At 33.9% G+C, this 23,799-nt stretch overlaps 1 protein-coding gene across 2 annotated transcripts in view; it reads left to right on the forward strand.

The window, feature by feature from the left end:
• LOC125646411 (retinoic acid receptor alpha-like) overlaps positions 1-23,727 on the forward strand; it is a 27,728-nt gene extending 4,001 nt beyond the window's left edge. For both annotated transcript variants that reach the window (XM_048872661.2, XM_048872660.2), the window contains exons 2-8: positions 5,482-5,607; positions 9,674-10,017; positions 14,656-14,800; positions 17,263-17,516; positions 19,235-19,463; positions 20,541-20,765; positions 21,811-23,727. In XM_048872661.2, the coding sequence (XP_048728618.2) occupies positions 5,508-5,607; positions 9,674-10,017; positions 14,656-14,800; positions 17,263-17,516; positions 19,235-19,463; positions 20,541-20,765; positions 21,811-22,052 (1,539 nt within the window). In that variant the 5' untranslated portion in view covers positions 5,482-5,507 and the 3' untranslated portion in view covers positions 22,053-23,727. The remainder of the gene's footprint in view (positions 1-5,481; positions 5,608-9,673; positions 10,018-14,655; positions 14,801-17,262; positions 17,517-19,234; positions 19,464-20,540; positions 20,766-21,810) is intronic.
• Positions 23,728-23,799: the final 72 nt, after the last annotated feature.

Here is a 23,799-nt window from a genome sequence, read left to right on the forward strand (position 1 = left end):
ATTAGATAATCGAATTTTTCTATTAATCAGTACATCGGTAAACAGTCATCTTTTTAAAATCAAATTTCTTCTATTTCTCTGTTTCGAAAGGCCGGGAAAATAATAGCTCCGAGGAATGTCACATAAACTGGTCCTCCAATATGATTCTATAGTCTGTTTCCCAAAAGATTCGATGTAGCGTGCGCCCTCTGTCGTCATAATGGTAAAACAACGAACAAATGTTGAAATGCAGTAAACGAATGAGCAAATTCGAATGTCGAACTATCATCGGACGGATTACCAAAAAAATTTACTGTAACTCGCAACTGCAATGTACAAATGCTCAAATACGGATGATGAAGATCCAATTTCAAATTTACATTGAATGAATAATGCATTCACTTGTTACGCATCGATCTACACAGACATTACATTCCTTAATTTTACATCTTACGCCATTCAAATAATGAATATACCGTTATGTACTACAAATGTCAAGATAACGATTAACATTTTTCTATTTTACATTGAACTAATGGCGCATTTAGTAACAACAAATACATAATTACAAAGATAGAATATTGAACTCTTTGGCTCTCCATAGCAATGTGTATGAAGAGGGCTTGTTTGTATTATTGCGATTCGTTTGTTGTTGTTTTTTAATTCTAAATTTTTGTTGTTTGCTTTCAAACAATCAGTCCTTATACGGTCTACAACATTCACCAAAATGCCATCGGGTTCGTTGAATGTGTGATAACGTTCATGACTCGTGAATAACATTTCTAACGTTATTTGACGTGGTATGGGGAATTACCTTAATACCATATTCTTCTGCCTCTTCTTCTTTTTCTTCCGTCTTGTACCTAAAAATGTCTGCAGCTGTTCTCCATAACTGGTCAATGAAAGTGTTTAAAACTAAAGGATATGATAGTTCAATGTATCTACTTGAGCAGGAACAGTTTTGTTCAAATTTCAGATGGAAAGGAGGGGGTGGGTAGACCTGTAGCTTTGGGGGGTGGGGTGGGGGTTGGGGTTAAATGCGGGTGGTGATCTAGCATAGAATTCTATGGGGAAAATTTAATTCCATATCTTAACAGATATAACTTAAGAAATATCATATAGTCTTAAAATTTTCAGCAATAATAGGGGATAGTGGCAACTTCATACATTAAGCAAGGTCAATTAACTCCTTGATCTCTGCATGACTTTGATCACAAAAACTAGCTTGTATAACTTTAGAACCTTGACTGATTATAAGAGACATTGGATCTTCAACAATGATGATAGATTAAAATAATTAGGTGATGAGGCTTACCAACTAGAATCAAGGTTAATGAGGTACTCTACATCATCATAATGGCTTACTTTCTTTTAAATCATGGAAGAAAATATGAATATCAGCAATATTTGTCTTATTCATTTCAAAATTCATCACCTAGCTGAGTACATGTAGCTCAGATATTCAAGTGTATACAGATCAAGTATTCTTTATGTACAACTCAGATAATCATGGTGTACTTTTTTAGTCCAGTATTCTCTGTATACAGGCCACTAGAGGAGGTTTGGAGAAATTTAACATGCAGCTATTTCAATTTAAGTGCATGTAGGTTTCTAATTTTGCAAGTGGTATTGAGAGCAAGATTGCATCATGAAAGGAAAGAAATTAAAGCATCTCAAAATAAAGGAAGACCAGGTTAATTTTTAGCCATTGGTATCAAGTGTTTTGTACACTGCATTTAGCGCATTTGTAAGGAAAAAATGCTTGATAACTCACTTAGTATGAGTAACATCGCGCGTGCCGTGCCTGGGAGAGACATATGATCTAGTAATAGCCGTTATGAGGCAGCAGAAACAATGCAGCTCGTTCTCAATGAAATGACATCTTTAGGGGCTAGAAAGTTTGTTCTAGGGCTGAGTCTTGAGTTGATTCATTTTGTGGTTGTCAGTGACTAACATTGTAATTTAAAAGGACTCTCTTGCAACACTTCTGATTGTTATGATGCAAGAGACCACTTCCTGGTGTTCAGATTTGGTAATACTTTAACAATTTGAAATCAGCCTTTATTATGCAGTATTGATTTCAGTATAATACTTTTCGAAGTACCAGTATTGAGGGTTTTTTGTTTTTGGATTTAAACCATAGTTATATATGTACCTGACTGTACCAAGCACTGCATTTAAACACATATTGAAATAATTTGATAAGGACGAAAACCACTTTATGAGATAAATATCTACAGGATTAGAGCACATTTTTTATCATCCCGTTGATCTAATTGAAATTCGATTCATATGAATGGAGTTTTTCATTGAGATGTAGAATTATACATGTAATTTTAATTAGTCCCCTACTCCCCTACCGACGAAGTTGAAGGAGACTTTAGGTTTGTGCTCCGTCTGTCTGTCTGTCCGTTAGTCCAGTTTTCCGCATTTTTTTTCTCTGTTCTTGCAGATATTTATTTTATATTTGGTATGTCGCTTTGCCATAAAAAGTTACAGATCAGGTTTGAATTTTGTCTCGGTTCATTGATTTTTCACATAGTTATGGCCCTTGGACTTAGAAAAATAGCATGAATTATCAGTTTTCGGACTTTTTTTTTGTTGTGCTTGCAGATATTCATTTGATATTTGGTACATTGCTTTACTATAACAAGTTACAGATCAAGTTTGAATTTCGTCTTGGTCTGTTGATTTTTCATTTAGTTATGGCCCTTGGACTTAGAAAAATATCATGCATCCAAGTTTCTTATCTCTGTATAGATAAGAATACTACACTCATTAAAACTTCTAGCATAGTAATACAACAATATAGCTAAATTATTCATGATCATCTACATGTCACAGTTTATTGACTTCATTAAAGACCTAAACCTAATTATAAAGTTGTGCTATGATTTCCAACCATTCCTATCCTGGTTCCCCAATTTTTCCTTTTACCATAACCTACATAATGAACTTTGAATATTGTTGTGGTACAGTAATTTTTGCAACCATGTAGGGGACTATGTATTGCCATGCAATACTCTCAGAGTGCTTGTTTCAATTTAATTTCAATTCTTAGCTCTAATGAGTTTTTTTAATCTAAGTTTGTCCCACTGCCGAGGTGGTCTAAAGGTTAGAGTGTTCGCCCCACATGTGGAAGGCCAGGTTTGAATCCCAGCCGCGACAGACCTAAGTCTTTAAAAACAGGTAGTGACAGTTCCATCGCCAAATGTTCGGCATCAGGTGTGAATGTCATGGGTCCTCGGAGATGAGCTTAAAAACGGATGTCCTGTGTCACAGTAGATGTGGCACGCTACAGAACCTTCACTGCTCAATGGCCGTAAGTGCCGAGCAAAGGCCTAAATTTGAAGCTCTTCACCAATCTTGGTGATCATTAGTAACAGTGAAAAATTCTCAAGTGAGACGTTAAACAAGATACAATCAATCAATCTAAGTTTGTCATTTCATTTGTAAGCTAGGGTCACACTTTTTCCAAGGAGAAATGATTAAAAATTTATATTTTTTAAAATCTTTATCTTTTTTTTATCTCAAGTATGTGGCCAGAACAGAAAAGCCATTACTTGCATAGAAGCTTCCACATATATGTCAAAATTCCATATATATATATATATATTATTTATTTATACATATATATATATTTGGGGCCAAAGCAGGGCCACAGTAGGGATTAAAAGTTTAAGATTAGAGCCCGTACTGTAAAATTTATGTGGAAATATATGCATGGAGTAAATATTTGCAAATTTGGCAATGACAAACTAATTGCAAAATTGATGTTGGACACACACTTAGATTGTATATATTATAGATCTAATGCTTGTCAGGTTACATTCCTTGATTTCCACTAAAAATTACCCCTACTCTTTTGACATACGTTTGCAAGGTGTGTAAAATTCACAAATAATATCACCTGTTTTAAATTGATATTTTTTTCACAATTTGAAAATCTTCTCAAAAACCACTGGGCCAGAAAAGTTAAAATATACTTGAAAGCTTCCTGACATAGCGTAGATTCAAGTTTGTTCAAATCATGGTTCCCAGGGATAGGATGGAGCCCACTATGGATCAAAGTTTCGTATGCTGATATATAGGGAAAATCTTTTAAAAAATATATTGAACTGCTTTTAATTTTTATAATTACATTCTTTACAGAAAGACCTTTCATATGATATAAAGGTGTGTGATTTTGTGACCTTGACTTGGAAGTTTTACCTACTTGTAATAAAAATCTGACCTATTCAATATGTCCTGAACTACATGTATTTATGGTAGATCTCTCATATCTTGTATATAAATATATATTTATGACAAGACCTTTCATATCATGACCTTTTGATCTTGAACTTGACGTTTGACCTATTTTTAAGAGAAGATAAGCTATTAAATATATCTGGAACTATTTTAAGTAAGGCTTTCATATTTTGTATATAGATTCTTTGTGGCAAGACCTTGTGACCCAGTGGTGTTTGAACTTTTGACCTTGGAGTTTGGCCTCCTTTTTAAAAAGAAAACTGACCTATTCAATATCTCTTTAACTATTTAAAGTAGGTTTTTTTATGTATATAGATTCTTTATGACAAGAACTTGTGATACAGTCATGTTTGATCTTGTGACCTTGACCTACTTTAAAGAAAAACCTGACCTAATCAATATCTCCTGAACTATTTGAGATAGAGCTTTCATACTTTGTAAATAGATTCTTTCTGGCAAAATCTTGTAATACTGTGGTATTTGACCTCTCGACCTTGACCTGGAAGTTTTGGCCTACTATTTATAAAAAGCTCTCCTATTTAAATATCCCATTAACTATTTAAGATAGAGCTTTCATATTTTGTATATAGATTTCCTATAGCAAGATCTTTCATGTCATACCATGATCTATGACCTTGATCTTATCCAAAACAGCAAGGTCATGTTAGTCATATGTTGAGGCCTCTCTATGTTGTGTGAATTCATTTTCAGTTATGTTGTGATCCTTTGGGGCAAAGTTGGGGCCACAATATGGGGTCAAAAATTTTCAGGGGAATAAAAATTTATTGTAAAAAAAACTGTTTTAAAAATTGCAACATCTGAACAATGCCAGGACCTAGGTGACTCAGGTGAGCGATGTGGCCCATGGGCTTCTTGTTGAATTTGTATTTGCAGAGTGGCTGAAACTTACTCTATATACTTTTCCATAGTTTAGTACTACCACTCTGTTGGCTTTGGCCTTTTGTGGGCGAATTATCAATTCTTCAAAGTTTGTGCGTATGTGCTTCATTGTGCCAGACTTCATTGGTGTGTAATACATTGAGGTACATGATAATTTGATAATGAATTGTATTTATATATCTATCATCGTTTTTTCTTGATCACTGCCTTTATCTGTCTAGATTGCTATAGCTTTGGACTAGAAAGTGTATTTTTTTCTGTGTTGCATGATTCAATGGTGTAAGATTAAAAAAAACCTGGATATGTGGTAAAAGCTATTACATTTATAACCTTGTACTTTTTCTGTTCCAGCTGTTTCTATCTTGATCCAGTTAAAGATGGATGCTGAGAGTGGGGGCTCTGCTCTCTCTAGTCCGTCTGATGCAACAATGTCTGATGGAGCCAGTCCACAGGGGAGAAAAATACAAGACCTCAAAGGTAGGTCAGCTTCAATCGTTAAAAAAAACTAAACATCAAAGGTAGGTCAGCTTCAATCATTGAAAAAACATCAAAAGTGGATCAGTGAAAATCGTGAAAATAGAGGATATCAATATAGGTCAGCAGTGATCATAAAATTACAGGAAATTAATGGTGGGTCAAGTAGAATTCCAAAAATATGGAAAATCAAATACATGTGGATTGATGAAATACATGTATATTGAATATATGCAGTCTTCACAAAAACTCAGTGGTCTGAAGACTGAGGCCAGTGAAAATCCAAACAAGTGAAACTCAAGAAGTCCAATGGGCCTGTAGATGTTTTGCACAGCAAGTCGCATTATATAATTTGTTGCATGAAGATATTCTTAATGTCATATAATTTGCAAAGATTTATCATCAAATAAAAAAATAAAGAAGTAACATTGTATTAGATAGGAATGGATCATAAAATGTGTACAGTAATAAATTAATATTTGAGAAAATGTCATTGACTTCATTGTAGAATTATATACGATACATCCCATTGTGTATGTAATAGACACTTACAATGAAAATTTGGGGGTCAGTTAATTTCACCGTGGACTATCCGACAATCCACTGGTCCCACCGGCCAGCAAGGTCAAAATGTTTTCGTGAAGACGTATATGTTGAATGTTATGCCGCAAAAATAAATCAGCTTAAAAAAAATTATAAGGTAAGTCACCTAAAACAAGGTAAATACAAGAAATTGAAGGTACATGTGATTCAACGCCAAAATTACAGAAGTATGGAAAATCATATGTAGGTCAGGGACAATGATCACAATTATAGGAAATCAAAAGTAGGTCAGTAAAGTCGTGAAAATACAAGAAATGAAAGATGAGTCAACTGAACGTAACAAAAGTTTGGGAAATCATAGATGAGTTGGAAAAATCTTGAAAATACAGGAAATGAAATAGGATTAAGGTACCTTACAAAAAGATATTAAGTTTAAATCACAAATTCAAAGGTATTAAGGTACATTAATAAACTAGAAATAAAAATGCAATACAAGGTGGATCAGTTAAAATCACGAAATTATGGGGGATCATATATCACCAACATTTAGGAAATTTAGGGAATCAAAGGTGGCCCGATCTAACGATTAATCACGAAAATACATGAAGTCCAAAGTGTGTGGTAAGTAAGATAAGAAATGCATATGAGAAAGTAGGCAACTGAAAAAATAAGTAATTAATGTGGACTGAAACATGAGAAAATAATTTCAGAGCTGATGTTAACGACAAGAAATATTTAAGAAACCACTGTCTAGTTTGTTGAGTATGTGGGGGTAATCAACTAAACTGGAAAACATGATAAATTCCGTAACAGCAAACTGAAAGCCATATATAGATTAATTATCACATTTCCCATTACACATGTAGTTAATCACGTACCTCGATCCTATATCAAACAAATTGTATTTAAAATGAATATGAAAATACAGTGCTCCCTCGATATTTTGCCACCGGATATAATGCCACGTACCCCCACAGATTGCCTGAAATTCCTGAAGAACAGATTTCTCCCCATGTTAACACCCCGTTATAATTCCAATCCTGCACAATACCATATGCACTGATTTTCACAAACATTTAATGTCGAATTTTATAAGGTTTACCCTTGATAATACCATGCAGTCACCTATCACACATCAATAAACACACTCATACTTTGAGAGCAGTGCGGTGAGGTGCGACATTCTGGACAAGGTACTCAGGTGGTCAGGTTAATTACAAATACTTGCTGAATTAAACTCAAGATTATCTAAATGTCAGAATATGACCCAATGTTTTTTTCGGAGAGCTACAGTTCTGCAACTAGGTTAAATGATACTCAGTAGACAGTTAAGGCCCGTGCATGGGGCTGTTAATAATTATGTGGGTTTTTTTTTTACACTTGAGGAAATGTCCACATAATATCATTTTACAGTAACTGGACATGTTAAGTATTCGTCGCTGATGTCAAAATGGCGGCGGTTTGTTTACATTAACTGTGCATACACAAGGTACACCCCATTGAACACCTATAGTAAAAAATAAATCAGCTTAAAAATGCCGATCACCAAAATCATTCTTACAATAAAATAAAACATTCCTCATCTGTATATACCACCCAGTTTACATTTGCCAGTTACCAAAACCATGCTTATTCCAAGATATTTGACTTTCAGTTTTAGTTTAGTTTATTTATTTAGGAATAGGCACATATACAATATAAATACAAGACAATATCAGAGAGAAACACATAGTTAAAACAAAAGTTGTTAAATACATAAGATAAAAAGGTAAATTTCAACAGCTACAATGTATTTGACTTTAAGAGCACAGTGAGTAAATTAATGTATATGCCTTATATGCCAAGAATAATTCCCATGAAAGCCATATGGCTTATTTCCAATGGGGTCCTTTCAATGAAAATTATAATTCAAATTTCCACAAAATACAGGTATAACCCAGACAAGCATTCATTTTTCCACCAATAAAACAAATAGCCATATACATACACCATGCCAAATGTAAACACCTATAGTTTGCACAGGTCAGCCACAATTTAAGATAAAACCATTAAAAGAAGAAGTTATGAAATTTTTCACTAAAAACAATTACACAATATACCCACACAGCTTAGCACCAAGTTCATGTATGTACTGAACAAAAAAGCACACCAAGTATGTACACAAAATACCTATATGTTTACAAAAAAAAACCAGCTCACCTGCACAAGCCAGAAAAAGCATGCACTCTTTAAAATGCATAAACCGATAGCGAATTTGAACACAGTATTAGCTAAAAGTAAAGAAAATGTCTTGAACATTGAGTCTTAGTGTAGAAAAACTTCCACCTGAGTACTCGGTTAACAGGCCAATTAAGTAAAAGCTCACAGAAAGAGCGTCTACATGGGTCTTCGCACATCTCACAGGAAGTCTTCGCACATCTCACAGGAATATTGTCCACACAAGTCCTCACACATCTCCCAGGAATGATTAATTACAGACTTACTCCTGAGATTTGATGTATGATAATATTGCATTCAATGATTATAATTCACCCTAATGGCTGCATTCTACCACTTACCAGGGTTTGAGGCTTAAGTTTTATTACCATGCAAGGTGCCCTTCAGGTAAGTGAATTGAATCTCTAACCTGGCAGTTGAGCAGCACCCTGACAAACGGGCAATGAGGGAGAGGGTTTGCCCCCTATTCCTATGAGGGAGAGGGTTTGCCCCCTATTCCTATGAGGGAGAGGGTTTGCCCCCTATTCCTATGAGGGAGAGGGTTTGCCCCCTATTCCTATTCAGAAGCCATAATCCTGCAGTTAGGACAATGTATTGGATGAAAACAAATTAAAACTGAAATCTAAACGTTTTAAAAGATTTAAATTAGCTAGATTACACTATATTAGTTCACAACACCAGACTTCTGGTTTAACAAGGTTTGCTTTTCTATTAATTTGTACCAGTCTCAGGCTATACTCAGCTGAAGGACTATTGTTGGTTTCAAACCCTGCACAATATTATATCATGTATTTTAATGATCAAATTGTAAAATTAATTAAATGAAGACTCCTAGCCATTATGAAATGTCGATCAGAAATTGAAATAATTTTTACAAACTCTGTTGTGGTGTATTTTGAATTTTCAGGAATCTGACACTCTAGATTCGTGAAAATTAACTAAGGCAATTTAATGTAATACAAAATCATACAATAAGACTTTTCAAAGAATAGTTACACATGTGAACTCTTGATTGATTTGACACAAAATGTTTGAAAAATGGAAATAGATGAAACCATATATGTCATTTTAGGAAGGAAAAAAAAACAAACAGACCTGAAGTGCTAAATAAAAAAGTAATGCTGCACTTGAAAAAATACTTCCCTTTCCTATATTTCCTCTTCTTGGTTAGCATGTCTCACTTGCAGTTTTGCTGTCTGTGGATGAACTATTGGAGTATTTCCACTCGGAGCAATTGTTTTGGTGATTGAGAGCAATGATAATGAAAATATTCGTTGCTGAGAATGATCCTTTATGACTTTCATTACAGAGGAGGTCATGTACAGCGTTGAATATGGAAATATTAAGCCATATTTCACAACAGGCTCAGAACTTAAGAAAAATATGGACTTCATACCCCTGAGTTCCCAGAAAGTGGCTGTCTCCCCTCAGCACTTCATTGAAGAGGAGTCTGTACGAGGACCTTGCAATAGCAGTACTGATGTCATGACAGATAGCCCTGCCTCCAGCAGCATAGATTCCAGTCAGGCCAGCCCTGACTCTGTCATGCAGAAGTCCCCGCAGTCTTCTGCTCCGCTTCTCCCTCCATGTAGGGTCTGTGGGGAGAAAGCCTCGGGATTTCATTATGGAGTCAACACCTGTGAGGCTTGCAAGGTAATTGATTAATATACTGGTAATATTTTATTGAGGTTACATGATTCTAAATACTCTCAGTAGCAAATTCAGTACAATATACAGTTGAACTCCGGTATCTGAAACACAGCTATCTCGAATACCATGGATATGTTGAAGTGTTTTGAAAGTACCAACCACTTATTCTTTTAAATATTTTATACCCTTGATATCTTGAATCCTTGGATATAAAAAGGTTTGACTGTAATTGAACAAGGTACAGTTAATTCTCGAATTACCGCCACTCAATTTATCGCCATTTTCGTTATAACGTTTTTCCTATTACTTAAAATTCTCGTTAAAACGCCAAATTCGCTATCACCATTTGCCACATTATTTTTAGTACAAAAGTCTATATCAAAGTGTTAATTGTCTCGATAAACCACCATGGGTGCACATGATCAGTGATGCAGGAAATTGGTCATTATCGATCTCCGGTGTACACCTGGACAGAAGGTACCCAGTATCAAATAAACAAGAAAATTACTTAATATGAACTGTAGTCTTGTTGTTTTTACATCATCGAAAAATATTTCAGTTCAGCTATGGCTTTGCCATGAAATAGGTTTCTGTTGAATTTCTAAGAAAGTAAGCAAATTATTACATACATTTGTACCTCGGAAACCATTCAAAATGTACACAATAGAGCATCTCAAATTATTCTACTGTTTTATGGGAAAAGCCCTTAAAAAGGAGGACAATGGGTGATATTTTGGCTGCAAAGGGTGAAATACTCATTGATCTTCGTCCAGTTAATGACGGCTCACCTACCAGGAAACAGTCATGCGGTGCGCTAAATACCGACACTGGACAAGGTTGAAACATACTGTGCATATGTGTCTTGTATGTGTATTGTTTTGAAATGAAGCCTTATTGATAAAACTATTTTAATCATGTTAATTTGAAAAAATAATTACAAGATATTTTTACATTAAGTTTGTACATAAAGGAAAGATAACTCTTGCACATACAAGAAAAGTAACTCTTTCTCCCCATAATGGTGGAAATTCAATTCATCGCCAAATTCACTATAACGCCATAAATTCAAAAGAACAAAAGGTGGCGGTTTATCGAGAGTTGACTGTATTGTATAGGGGATTGATTTCATGGGTTATAATTTTTATGTTTGTCTCTCTTTTGACACAATCGCGGTTAGATTATTCATTGATTTAATTGTAAATATGGGGGTTACTGCCCATTGTATTTGAACCCATCGTGTAGCAAATTAAGATAGCATAAATTAAGATAGCATTATGATATTTTTTATTTAATATTAGGTAGCTCATTGTGAGCCAGTGAAGTGTATTTACTAACTAAACAATACTCATGAGGTTTTTTTTAGATAGAGTATTTAGTAGATTTGGTCACTTAATTGACTAAATTATGGAAAAAATGATTTTAAACCCCCTCCATCATGCAGATTTTCTTCTGATCTGCAGTAGCTTGTTCATTTCCTACTACCAGTGAAATTGTTGGCGAGATACAATATTCTGCTAATATTCTGGCATCTGACATCACCATATCCAAAGCAATCCACACGCCCAAAAAATGTAGAAGGGAAGAATATATGGACAATATTCACGGAAGATGAGCAAAAATGACACAAGACAAGTTTTCCTGATATTAGTATACATGCTTGATTCTCAAGATGTTTTTTAATGCAGTTTTGTGAAGTAAAGTTTGAAGTGATATATGATAAATGAAGTTATTAATAACAACAGAGTTGCATACTAACAATACACATGAAATAGGCTTTATCAGTAATCTGTGTCTGAAATAATTAATCTTATACATGGGTAAATCAAGACTGAAGCCATTTGTGTTTTGAAGGATCAAACAGCTAGTTTTGGTTATGTAAACAGGTATTTAAAGATCAATACAAATCATTATATGCTTATTGGAATTCATGGTTAACACTTAAGTAACAAGTATAAGTAAGATTACTAACAGCTTTTGTGTATTTTACTGGCTGATTACGCAATATAATTTTGGTAGCCAGGACTTGTGTATAAAAAACACAATTTTCAAAATAAAATATATTCACTGTTTCTTGAATTCACAGATCTATCTATATATACTGTGAATATAACGAATATTTTCACCGTGAGTTATATTTTCCCCTCATACAGTAAACATCATATGATATTTAGTTCACATGTGCTGAAAGTACGTTGTTTGTAAAATTTTAACAATTTCTTCTTCTGACCAAACCAAACTTAAAACAATTTTCCTTGCATAATATATAAGGCCTTGGATTCAGGTTTGTTAGAATGAATGAACATGCATTCAGTCAAAGGGAGGTAATTGAGAAATAATGAAAACAGGGTAGGATGTTTATAATGTTTTCTTCATGAAGTGATGTTATCTATATTAATTGTGACTGCCAGGACCAGGGTGGGACCTATTTAGATTAGGATTTATTGAATTACCTGGGGAAATGCAACTGCTCAGGTGATCAACATGGGCTATAGACTTCTTCTACAGATTAATATTCAAGTCTCTTTATGTAGAGTTGATTAAAATTTAAATTATATGCCATGACCTATGGGGCTGATGTGCAATAGGAGTTACAAGTTTTTCATAGAACTACAGGTAACTCTTGATGACTTGAACTTCAATCTTTTGAAGTAATTCCCCAGTTCAAATTTTTATGCTCCCCAAAGTTTTCGAGGGAGGATGTAGTCGTTGTCATGTCTGTCCATCTGTCTGAGCTCATATCTCCTAAACCTTTCATCAGGAATTGATCATAATTCATCACAAATATTCCTTGGGACAGGGACTTGTGGAGCAAGGTTTTTTTGAACACATGTTGATTGTATACATGTATCACACAAATAAGTAATAGGCAAATGGTATTCAGACAAAGGTCATTTTGTGAAGGTCAAGGTAACTCAGAATGTAACATTGTATTATATTTGAAAGAAAACTTTCATTTCAACAATATTTCAACAGTTATTGATCATTGTGCGAGTCATTGGTCATACGAGAAGTTCATTGGTTGGATACAGTTCAGGGAGCATCCATCTGTTTTACTGATATTCTTGTTTCTCTATATAGATAAGCAAATATACTCTTGTTCTACAGTCAAACTCTCAATCTAGCTGTCAAACTCTCAAAAGTTGAGACCTCACAAAGTAATATTAAATCCTGTTATGTCTAATCCATTAGAATTTACTCTGAATACCTTAAAGTCCTAAGTGCATGTTTACACAAGCTGTTGGACACTTGTGACCTATTTAGCAGTGCATGGACCCTACATGCAAAAGGACCATTAATTGTTAGTGATTAAGAAAATACAGCTTGATGGCTTGGATGGTTTTTTCAATGTTACTGGTCAGATGGGCATTTTAAGGTCAAAATTATTGTTTAATGTGGCATTGATATGTCTGAACCACACCATATTTTAAGGTTGTTTTTTTTTAAATATCAAAATCTTGTTGAAATGTAAATATTTCAAATTGATGTGCAAGTAGTCTTATGTAAAATTAGTTTCCAATTTGTTGATATCATGGACCCTGTGGCAGGGGTGGGACCAAACTAGCTAGGAGTAAAGTTTTACATAAGACTATACAGGATAGAATGTTTGTAGAAAATTAGATTCACTTTTCACATGACAGTTTAATGCAATCAGTGGGTTACACTTTAAATTTTATTTACAGTACACTTTTTTTTTTCATGCACTGGATGCGTCGAGTTAAATTAAAATAGAATTCCATTCAAATTAATTTCTCTGTGTGAACGAAGCATAAGATATGGGGGAAATGGAAGTCAATATTTTACTATCAAGCACACCTTTACTTCCACAAAAATATTTCCCTTGATATTCAAATGTCACTGTATTTATCCAGGTAATAAATGAAAGTAAGAGAATAGAGAAAAGTCATCATATATGCTGTACATCACGCACAAGATCTTGCATTATATAGTGTGAATAAGTTTATGATATACAAAAAAAAAATCAATTTACTGAAAAGATTTCATACCAGAAAAAATCTTGTTATAAACATATTAATGAGTAATACTGTAGATTCCTTATTTTACGTGAGTACTTAATATGGCAAAATGACTCGTATATGTCAAATCGCATGAACATGAATTTGCTTATCGTCCATTAATCTAGAGTTCTGGCATATTTTTTAGCAACAGAAAATTAAAAGCGATATACTCAAGTAATTTTATTTTGTGAGTGATGCCACTCGCGAACTTGTACGATAATGAATTCCTCACGTATGTTTAGGTATCTACTGTACAGTACTGTGTAACAATGTATGAATTTATTGTAATTACCATCACAAGAGAAATGGTGTATGGTTGTATGTCCTTCAGGCAGTATTGTTGTTGATGATCCGGTTATTGACAATGGCATAGTACTGTATGTACAACACAGTTCAAATCCATGACTGTTAATGACTTTAAAGTCTTGTATAACAGAAATTGGGTATGTCAGCCATTTTAGCTTTGACTGTTGGTATGTACATGTAATGTCCATGAAAAGTAAAGTGAAAAAGAATCATTAAATGTATAACTGTACTTCTCTCAAGGAGCTTCTATTGTTTTAGCAGAAAGCTAAATACCTTCTGAATTAGCTATCATCAGAAATTTTTGTTTAATTTCAATCAGGGATTTTTCCGACGAAGTTTGAGAAGACAGACTGAATACAAATGTGTGAAGAGTGACAGGAATTGTGTGATAGCACCAGGAAAGAGGAATGGATGCCCGCTATGTCGCTACAATAAATGTCTGGCTGTCGGAATGTCCAAGGAAGGTATCCAAATCTGGAGATTATTTAATCAATATCTTTGCACCAAAAGGCAGTTTTCTAGATAAAAGTTTCAGAATATTTTGCATAAAATTTCAATAGTTTTTGATAGGTCATGTGTAATTATTATTCTTATGTTGTGGTGTTTTTCCTTTAATGTTTAGCAACTGAGATATATCGGACATGTGTGTTACATAGAATATATTATTACTACAGTTGATAAAAATAGTTTCTTATTTTGATAATTTTACAGATGTGAGATCTTGTGTCATTCTGTCATTTAATTGTTTTATTGTTGCATTCCTCCTCTTACCCTATTAGAACACCTTCAATTAATTTGTTTTATATAAGGTGCTATATAGATTTTGTTATTTATCTATTATTTGATATATTGATACAGCTGTAACTTGGTTGAGTTGACAGGCACAGATCAGCAGATCAAATCAAACGCTTCGCGTCTCTTTTAATATGATGATCCACGCCTGTCAACGAGACGTGATCCAACTCTTCAGATCAAGTTACTGTAATAATGATAAATTTTTCAATATACATGTACCTTCATATATATTTTTAATTCCACATTTATAAGATAATAAATGTAATCCAAATTATCAAAACCACAGACAGATAATGAAATTATATTTTATGTACACAGTTTTATTTGTGACGCAGTCGATATTTTCCATAGCATTGATCTAATGCATTGTGACGTCATCAGTTTCAGAGGATACTAAACCACTGTGGTGATCCGGAAAACCGGATCACCCTCTATGAAATCCACAGTATCAAAAACTGAAACATTGTTGGGTATATGATAAATGTATTTATTAACATTAAAGAAATCTGACTCCATTACATTACATTCACAGCTGTATATAGAACAGTAACTGTATCAAAGAATTTACAATACAATGAGTGAATGGACACATGGAAATGTCAATCACATGCCATATTTTTAAACAGTGAGAATATAACATCAAAATTTATCAAAGGCAGAAAATGAATAATACTGTAGTATGCATCATTATAAACTGTACTGCAATCTTCTGAGTAGCTGAGGATTTAGTGTGGATTCATACTCATCAGCATGAAATGTAAAAGAGAGTAAGAAAGAATTAATATTCAGAAATATAAAAGAGAGTAAGAAAGAATTAATATTCAGAAATATAAAAGAGAGTAAAAAAGAATTAATATTCAGAAATATAAAAGAGAGTAAGAAAGAATTAATATTCAACATGCTGAGGCTTAGTAATGACTTCCCAGTTTTATGGCATCTACTTCACAAAAAACCATTCCAAGTCCATAACTAAACTCTTGAAGTCAGAATCTGAATCATCATCACTCACAGGTTCTAATGCTAGTCTTAAAAATTGTTAATGTCCCCCAGCGAGTTCATCTCTGTCTCGATCACTCACAGGTTCTAATGCTTGTCTTAAAAATTGTTAATGTCCCCCAGCGAGTTCATCTCTGTCTCGATCACTCACAGGTTCTAATGCTTGTCTTGAAAATTGTTAATGTTCCCCAGCGAGTTCATCACTGTCTCGTTCACTCAAAGGTTCTAATGCTTGTCTTAAAAATTGTTAATGTCCCCCAGCGAGTTCATCTCTGTCTCAATCACTCAAAGGTTCTAATGCTTGTCTTAAAAATTGTTAATGTCCCCCAGCGAGTTCATCTCTGTCTCAATCACTCAAAGGTTCTAATGCTTGTCTTAAAAATTGTTAATGTTCCCCAGCGAGTTCATCTCTGTCTCGATCACTCACAGGTTCTAATGCTTGTCTTAAAAATTGTTAATGTCCCCCAGCAAGTTCATCTCCTTCTCAGATATTTAACAGATTAACAGACAGAAGAAAAATCAGCATGCAAATTTGCACAAGGGAAACCAAGTCCTTTGAAAATTCAAGCAACACATTAGACAAGACACTTACATACATGTAATTGGCTACTCAACCATGTATGGTGTATATTGCATATAACCATTTGACACTTGGGAGGGGGGTCATTGTATGATCATTCATGCCTCTAAATTCATTTCCTACATTAGAGATATGCGCATGAAATACATCAGCTCACCTGTTTTTTCTGAATTCACAAAAAAGTTTTACTCCACAAAAATTAGGGATTTTATTGCAAATATTCATTTACACATACCGTATTTTACCTTTACATCAAATTCACCTTTCACACAACTGCCCTTCATGAAGTATGTCGGTCTGAAGCATTGCCGTCCATACCCTCATGTATTTTCCAAAATTACATTTTTTCCCCCATATTTTCATTTGACTTTTATTTCTGTTGGAATTCCAGCTATTAGAATAGACATACTACAGTATATTTATCAAGATTCATACATGCATTGTTCACAACTACAGCACATTCATTAGAAAATGGCTATCATTACAATTTGTAAAGATTTTGAAAGCAAACACATTGGAAATGTGAATATTACATGAGGAGTTACTTACTTTCAGCCATCAAGACTGGAAGATATACTCATGAAAAGAGGACCCAGGATATTCGAGAAATCAAAAGGTTACAGAATCATGTGGAAGTAAAGGAGGAGGTCGTAGAACTTCCTGAGGAGAAGCTGCCAGTGCCCGTGGTAAATGAAGAGTTTGAGAATCTGTCGGAGCACATCCACAATGCTCAGAAGACAATGTATGGTCCTGCTTTAGCCTTTTGGAACAATCAAAAAGCAATTGTGAAATTGACCACTGATTATGCAGTAAGTACAGCACAGAGGCTGCAATATGTTTGATCATATCAAGGTTTGCTGATTGTTATGGACTAGTAAATGTATAAATTTTTCTTAATAAAGGGAAAGCAGTACGTATTGCCTGCAGTCTGATTAAAATCAGATCCTATGATCTGCTCACTTAGATCGCTACACTGGTGTACTGATCTACGTGAGCGGATCATAGGATCTGAATTTAATCAGAATATATTACCTGCTTTAGGTATTTAGATATGTTTAATCAATATGAAACAATTTGATGCTCAGACCAACTTGATATGCAATTCTTTATTTTCCATCATTTTACTTTATGAGACTTTAATTTGAAATAGAGAAACAATAAGCTGCTGTGCGAAGGTGGTTATTTTTTCTGATCAAAATTTGTCTGTTGTCAGCGTTAACTTTTCACATTTTCATCTTCTTCTCCAGAACCACTGGGGCAATTTCAACCAAACTTGGCACACAGCATCTTTGGATGAAGGGCTTTCAAATTTGTTTAAATGAAGGGCCATGCCTCCTTAAAAGGGGAGATAATCACAAAAATGCAAAAATAGGGTGGGGTCATTTAAAAATCTTCTCAAGAACCACTGGGCTAGAGGAGCTGAAATTTACATGAAAGCTTTCTGACATAGTGCAGATTTAAGTTTGTAAAAGTCATGACCCCTGGGAGTAGGATAGGGCTACGATAGGGGATCAAAGCTTTACATACAAATATATAGGGAAGAAACACTGGGCAGAAAAGTTTACGTTTACATTAAAGCTTTCTGACATGGTGCAGATTCAAGTTTATTAAAATCATAGCCCCTGGGGGTAGGAGTGGGCCACAAAAGGGTATCAAAGTTTTACATGCAAAGATATAGGGAGAAAATGTTTAAAAATCTTCTCTTCAAGAGCCACTTGGCTAGGAAAGTACAAATTTACATGAAAGCTTCCTGACATAGTGCAGATTCAAGTTTGTTAAAAACATAGCCCCCGAGGTTAGGTTGGGGCCACAGTAGGGGATCAAAGTTTTACATGTGAATATATAGAGAAAATCCATAAAAGTCTTCTCAAGAACTGTTAGGACAGAGAAGTTTTCATTTACATGAAAGCTTTCAGAGATAGTACAGATTCAAGTTTCTAAAAATCCTTGCCCCCAGGGATAGGTTGGGGCCACAATAAGGATCAAAGTTTTACGTGCGAATATATAGGGAAAATCTTTAGATATGGACCAAAGTTACTCAGGTGGTGATGTGGCCCATGGGCCTCTTGTCTCATTGCCAACCTTGCTACATCACTCTTGTACAGTTGGTATTTTATTTTTATTTTTTTTGTGTTTGGTTTTACCAACAATTCTGATTGGTTGTTTTTAATTTTTCAATTTTCAAACTTTTCCCTGGTATATTTCATTTTGACAGCTACAGAGAAACTTGTGAGTCCATTGCATGTAAATGAACATTTCACCAGCTTATGGAAAAACATTTACACAAGAAAACAAATACCCTGCGAATGTATAATGTGAGCAACGGGTCCCATAACATGCTCGGTAGTAACCTGTTTTCTCAAACTCTCATTCTGTAATTTTTTGAATTTTCAAGATGCACTCATCTATCCTTGTGACTCTTGAAAATTTAAGAAACAAGAGTTTGAGAGAAAAAGACTGTCTTCAACCTGTACTAGTTATTGAACCTATATTTATTGTGTACATATTTTTATTTCTTTAATACCAGGAGGCTTTCAGATTGAAAGCAGAGATGTTTGGAAGTATGAACAACTTGTCTAAAGAGGAATACCAGCAGTTCTACAACCAGACGGGAATAGATGTGGACAACAGAATGATGTTAGTGTCCAATTTCGCCAACACCATGGAGAGAAACATCACCAAGTTTGTCTCCTTCACCAAGATGATTCCAGGATTTGCGACACTTCCTGTGGAGGATCAAGCCAGTCTTGTCAAATGTAGGTGTACTACACTGTGGAAGAGGGGAATAGAGGTGGTTTTTTAATCACACATTCTACCTGAAGGCCTCAAAGAAAAGTGACCTGGTTTATGATTATGAGTTAAAAACAGTGATGATTTATTTTTAAAAAATTAGAACATGTACTTGCATATGTAAAAGGTTTTGTATACACATGCATAAACAAACACACACACAGATACACACACACACATATATATATATATATATAGAGAGAGAGAGAGAGAGAGTAAATGAAAAATTTATATATACAGAGAGAGAGAGTAAATGAAAATTTATATATACAGAGAGAGGGTAAATGAAAATTTATATATACAGAGAGAGAGTAAATGAAAATTTATATTTAGAGAGAGAGAGAGAGAGTAAATAAAAATTTTATATATACAGAGAGTAAATGAAAATTTATATATAGAGAGAGAGAGAGTAAATGAAAAAATTTGTAAAAGCAAAATGTACTAGAACATTACGTCTTGGATAGATTTTCATGATTACATTTGTATGTACAATGTGACAAGTTCTCCTCAACGCATTTAAAGTGGCTCATTACACAAATTAAAATTTTATTTGATGATTCATTGAATCACCTCATATGAAGCATGATTTCACCATGGCAAGAGTGATACAAGCTCTCAATTATTTTATATGAATCTTTTGTGATTTTTTTTTTTTTTTGGAGGGGGGACCATGGCAAGAGTGATACAAGCTCTCAATTATTTTATATGAATCTTTTGTGATTTTTTTTTTTTTTTGGAAGGGGGGGGGGGTGATAAGTTAGGTGTTTTGTTTGCAAACAATAGATTTTATTGTCAAAATTTCACTGTGATTTGATGCATGACATTAATATCTAATCTCTTTGGTGTAATATTCAACCTTAAACTAATATTATATGCTATGGATTTAGTAATGTAAACAATTCATTTCATGATTGTTCATCTATCTAACCCTCAGGATTTCCCTAACAGTTAATTATAACATTGTGGCATACCCTCTGTTCCATCATTTTTCTTTCATTGAGAAAAATTCTATTTGTTCATTTCCTTTCTTTTCATTCCAACAGCTTCAAGATTTGAGTTTTGGATATTTGGCTTTTGGAAGTTCATCAATGTAGAGAGTCGGGTACTAACAGGTCCAGCCATGAGATGCTATCATTCCACAGAACTGTGTAATGTCTGGGATAGAGATTTTGTATCAGCTCTATTTAACTTTGCACAGACTTTGCACAATCTACAAATGACTGACATGGAAATCGCATTAGTTCGATGTATCTGTTTAACATATACAGGCAAGTATTGAGAGATTTGAATTTATCAAGAAATCGCGTTAGTTCGATATATCTGTTTAACATATTCAGGCAAGTATCGAGAGATTTGTATTTATCAAGAAATTTTCTCTTCTTGGCTCATTAAAATCAGGCAGACTTTTGCTAGAAAGAGGAGAAAGGCTAGGGAATCTTGAAGCCCTTTCACCTTTTTTAAAGTCAGTACAATGGCTTAGCTATGCGAGAAGCACAATATTCATGAGCCTGGAGGGAGAGGTGAATATCGTACTTTGAGGGTAGCTAAAATATCGTATCGACCCAGTAAATGTCAATTATAATGTTTTATTATATATTGATTAATTCTAAACATTGAAAGTGGCAACTACAGCATACAAAATGAAACCTGGTTGTCCATTTTCTACAGATACAGTTCAAAACCTAGCTGAAAGTGATTAGATGTTGGATTTATTATCTTTTTTATTTATTGTTTTTACTCGGTATAGATATTAAATCAAAAACTGGCTACTAGAACTTGCCCAACAGCACCTAGTAGATCATCGTTAGAATAGGTTCAATGCAATTGCTACTTGAGTTCTGAATCATCATTTTCTTTACAATTATGTAGTTCAAGACCTAATCGAAAGTGAGTAGAGATCCGAGTTTTTATGGAGCGACCAAAAATGATAATCATATCAATTTTTAAATCCCTAATTTATTTTTGGTCCGATGTTTGAAAAATCTAAAGTTATATTCACCTTCAAAGCACATGCAGATAAACAAACCATTTTCTTTTTTATAGTTTGTTGGATTTTAGACAAAAACCATTTTCTTTTTTATAGTTTGTTGGATTTTAGTCAATCAGAAATCTTGGAATCATTCAATTATATATAGTTAAACAAGCTTATACCAAACAAGCTTATAACTCTAGGCTGTGGATAACATGCAGTAGAAAAGTATGGTATTTTTAGATGCTACTGGTAACAGTGTATCATGCAGTAAAAATAATACAGTAATAGAAGACTTGTTGGGTATACATATATCATAGTTTGATATTGTGATTTACTTTCAGACCGATGTGATTTAAAAAGTCCAGAAAAGGTAGAAGAAATCCAGTGGAAAATGATTATGTGCCTTAAGTATGTCGTGGAGAAAAATCATATGAATTCAGAACATTATTTATCTCGAATACTGGACAGGCTAGCAGCAGTCCGAAATCTGACAGACTGGAGCAACAAGATTGCACAGGAAGTTAAACTGGATTGGCCAATCCTCCAGAAACATCCGTTACTTCTGGAGATGATGTCCATGTGATCATACTAAACAGCGTCTCATCATCGTGGGATATTAAGGGACCCTGTAGTCTGTGAACTTGGACAAATCAGAGTTTGAGCTACATGCATACTGTGTTCCTCTTTTCATATATACATTTTTCATCGATTCAAAATATATTGAGTATCTTCGTTTCCGTTTAAAAATATATTTTGAACTTGGTCTGCAAGATCTGGTCTAAATATGGTGTAGGGACATATCTAAAACAGTCCTTCACTTACATCTACATCCATGCAACAGGTCATTGCTACATTTAAATGTCCATTAGGTGACCAATCATTTATTGCTTAAATTAGTTTAAAATTACACAAACATGAACAACATAAAGTCTACAAATCTGACATCATTTTTCCATATGTGTTCAGATTTGAATTTGTACATCATGAGAGCAGGGTAATCATGTGTTGGTCAGCATCCAATCATACATTTACATTATGTTTGGACATATCTCTGTTGCGTAGATGTTATGGGGGTTGATATCAATTTTTCTAGTTTTCTTGTTTTAGTGCTTTCTAAATGTGAGTGCATTAAAAAAAATGCTGATAGCTTTAATCAAAATGTGCATAGAATACTTTATTCCTAGCCACAGATGTATCTTTATATATATGTATATATATATATTTTTGTCCAGATGATATATACATATATATGTTGATTTTTCTTTGTTTTGACTTCAGAGTATTTATAGTATTGCATGCGCATGTGTCATTCTGATTTGATGTGCATGTGAATCTAGACTGGTAATCACCTCTGTTTAAAATACATTATGTTTTGAAATTACATGTACAAGGTATAATGTTTTTGAAAGATAATTTAGTTTAAGAAAATGTTGTTTTAATATATATTGTGATGATGAAGTGGTGATGTGCTATGGAAATGGAATGCTGGTCATTTTTTTTTCCCTGTAGTACGACAAGGATGGGTGCTAAACGTTGTGTATATTAGTGCTGAGAGTAGAATAGGTGGTTAATAATTTGCTTTGCTGCTTAGAATTATTATTTCCAGATCAGTCACATGTCAAGTAGCATTTTGTAGTTTTGGTATGTAAATTACATGTGCTGGTGAAGAAACTTTTAAAAGATTCTGTAGTTTTATGCCATACTAGTAATAGATAAAAAACAAAAACACATTTACAATATATAGAGTGTATATATACAACGTATTTTCCAAGAGTAAGCATAACATATGAACTAATTCTGATCTCGAGTCTAAATAGTACATTATTAGTACCCCTCTGTGGTGAGGATTAATGTAATTACAAATTAATTAATGGTACAAGGTAAGCAAGCTGTGATAATGTTAGCATTGAATGAGATGAGAATTCATTATGTTACATTTCATTGTTACTATAATCACGTTCTCATGTTGTGTACATGTATTGTATATTTTCTACGAAAACAATATACATGTACTATTTTAGAGTGAACACTTTACTGCATATAAAGTCAAAGAAGAAAATGGAACCCAACTCTACATATGTTTCAGCTAGTTTTGCAGCTTGTCATTTTTTCTCTCTTGAGAAGTGCACTACTGTGTGGAAAAAAAAGCCCACTGAAATGACATTCATTTTTTTTTTTTTTTTGTCCCTGAATTTCCGTGTTCCTGTATCACAGACCTGTCTTGTTTTACTTAAACTATTAAAAAGTCTAAAAATGTACTTTTCATTTATTTTTAGCTCGAGCATAGTAAAACTGTTTATATAAAGAAAATTTTAGATCACCAGAGATCT

This window comes from Ostrea edulis, chromosome 6, assembly GCF_947568905.1.
Source record: "Ostrea edulis chromosome 6, xbOstEdul1.1, whole genome shotgun sequence".
Classification (NCBI taxonomy): Eukaryota; Metazoa; Mollusca; class Bivalvia; order Ostreida; family Ostreidae; genus Ostrea; species Ostrea edulis.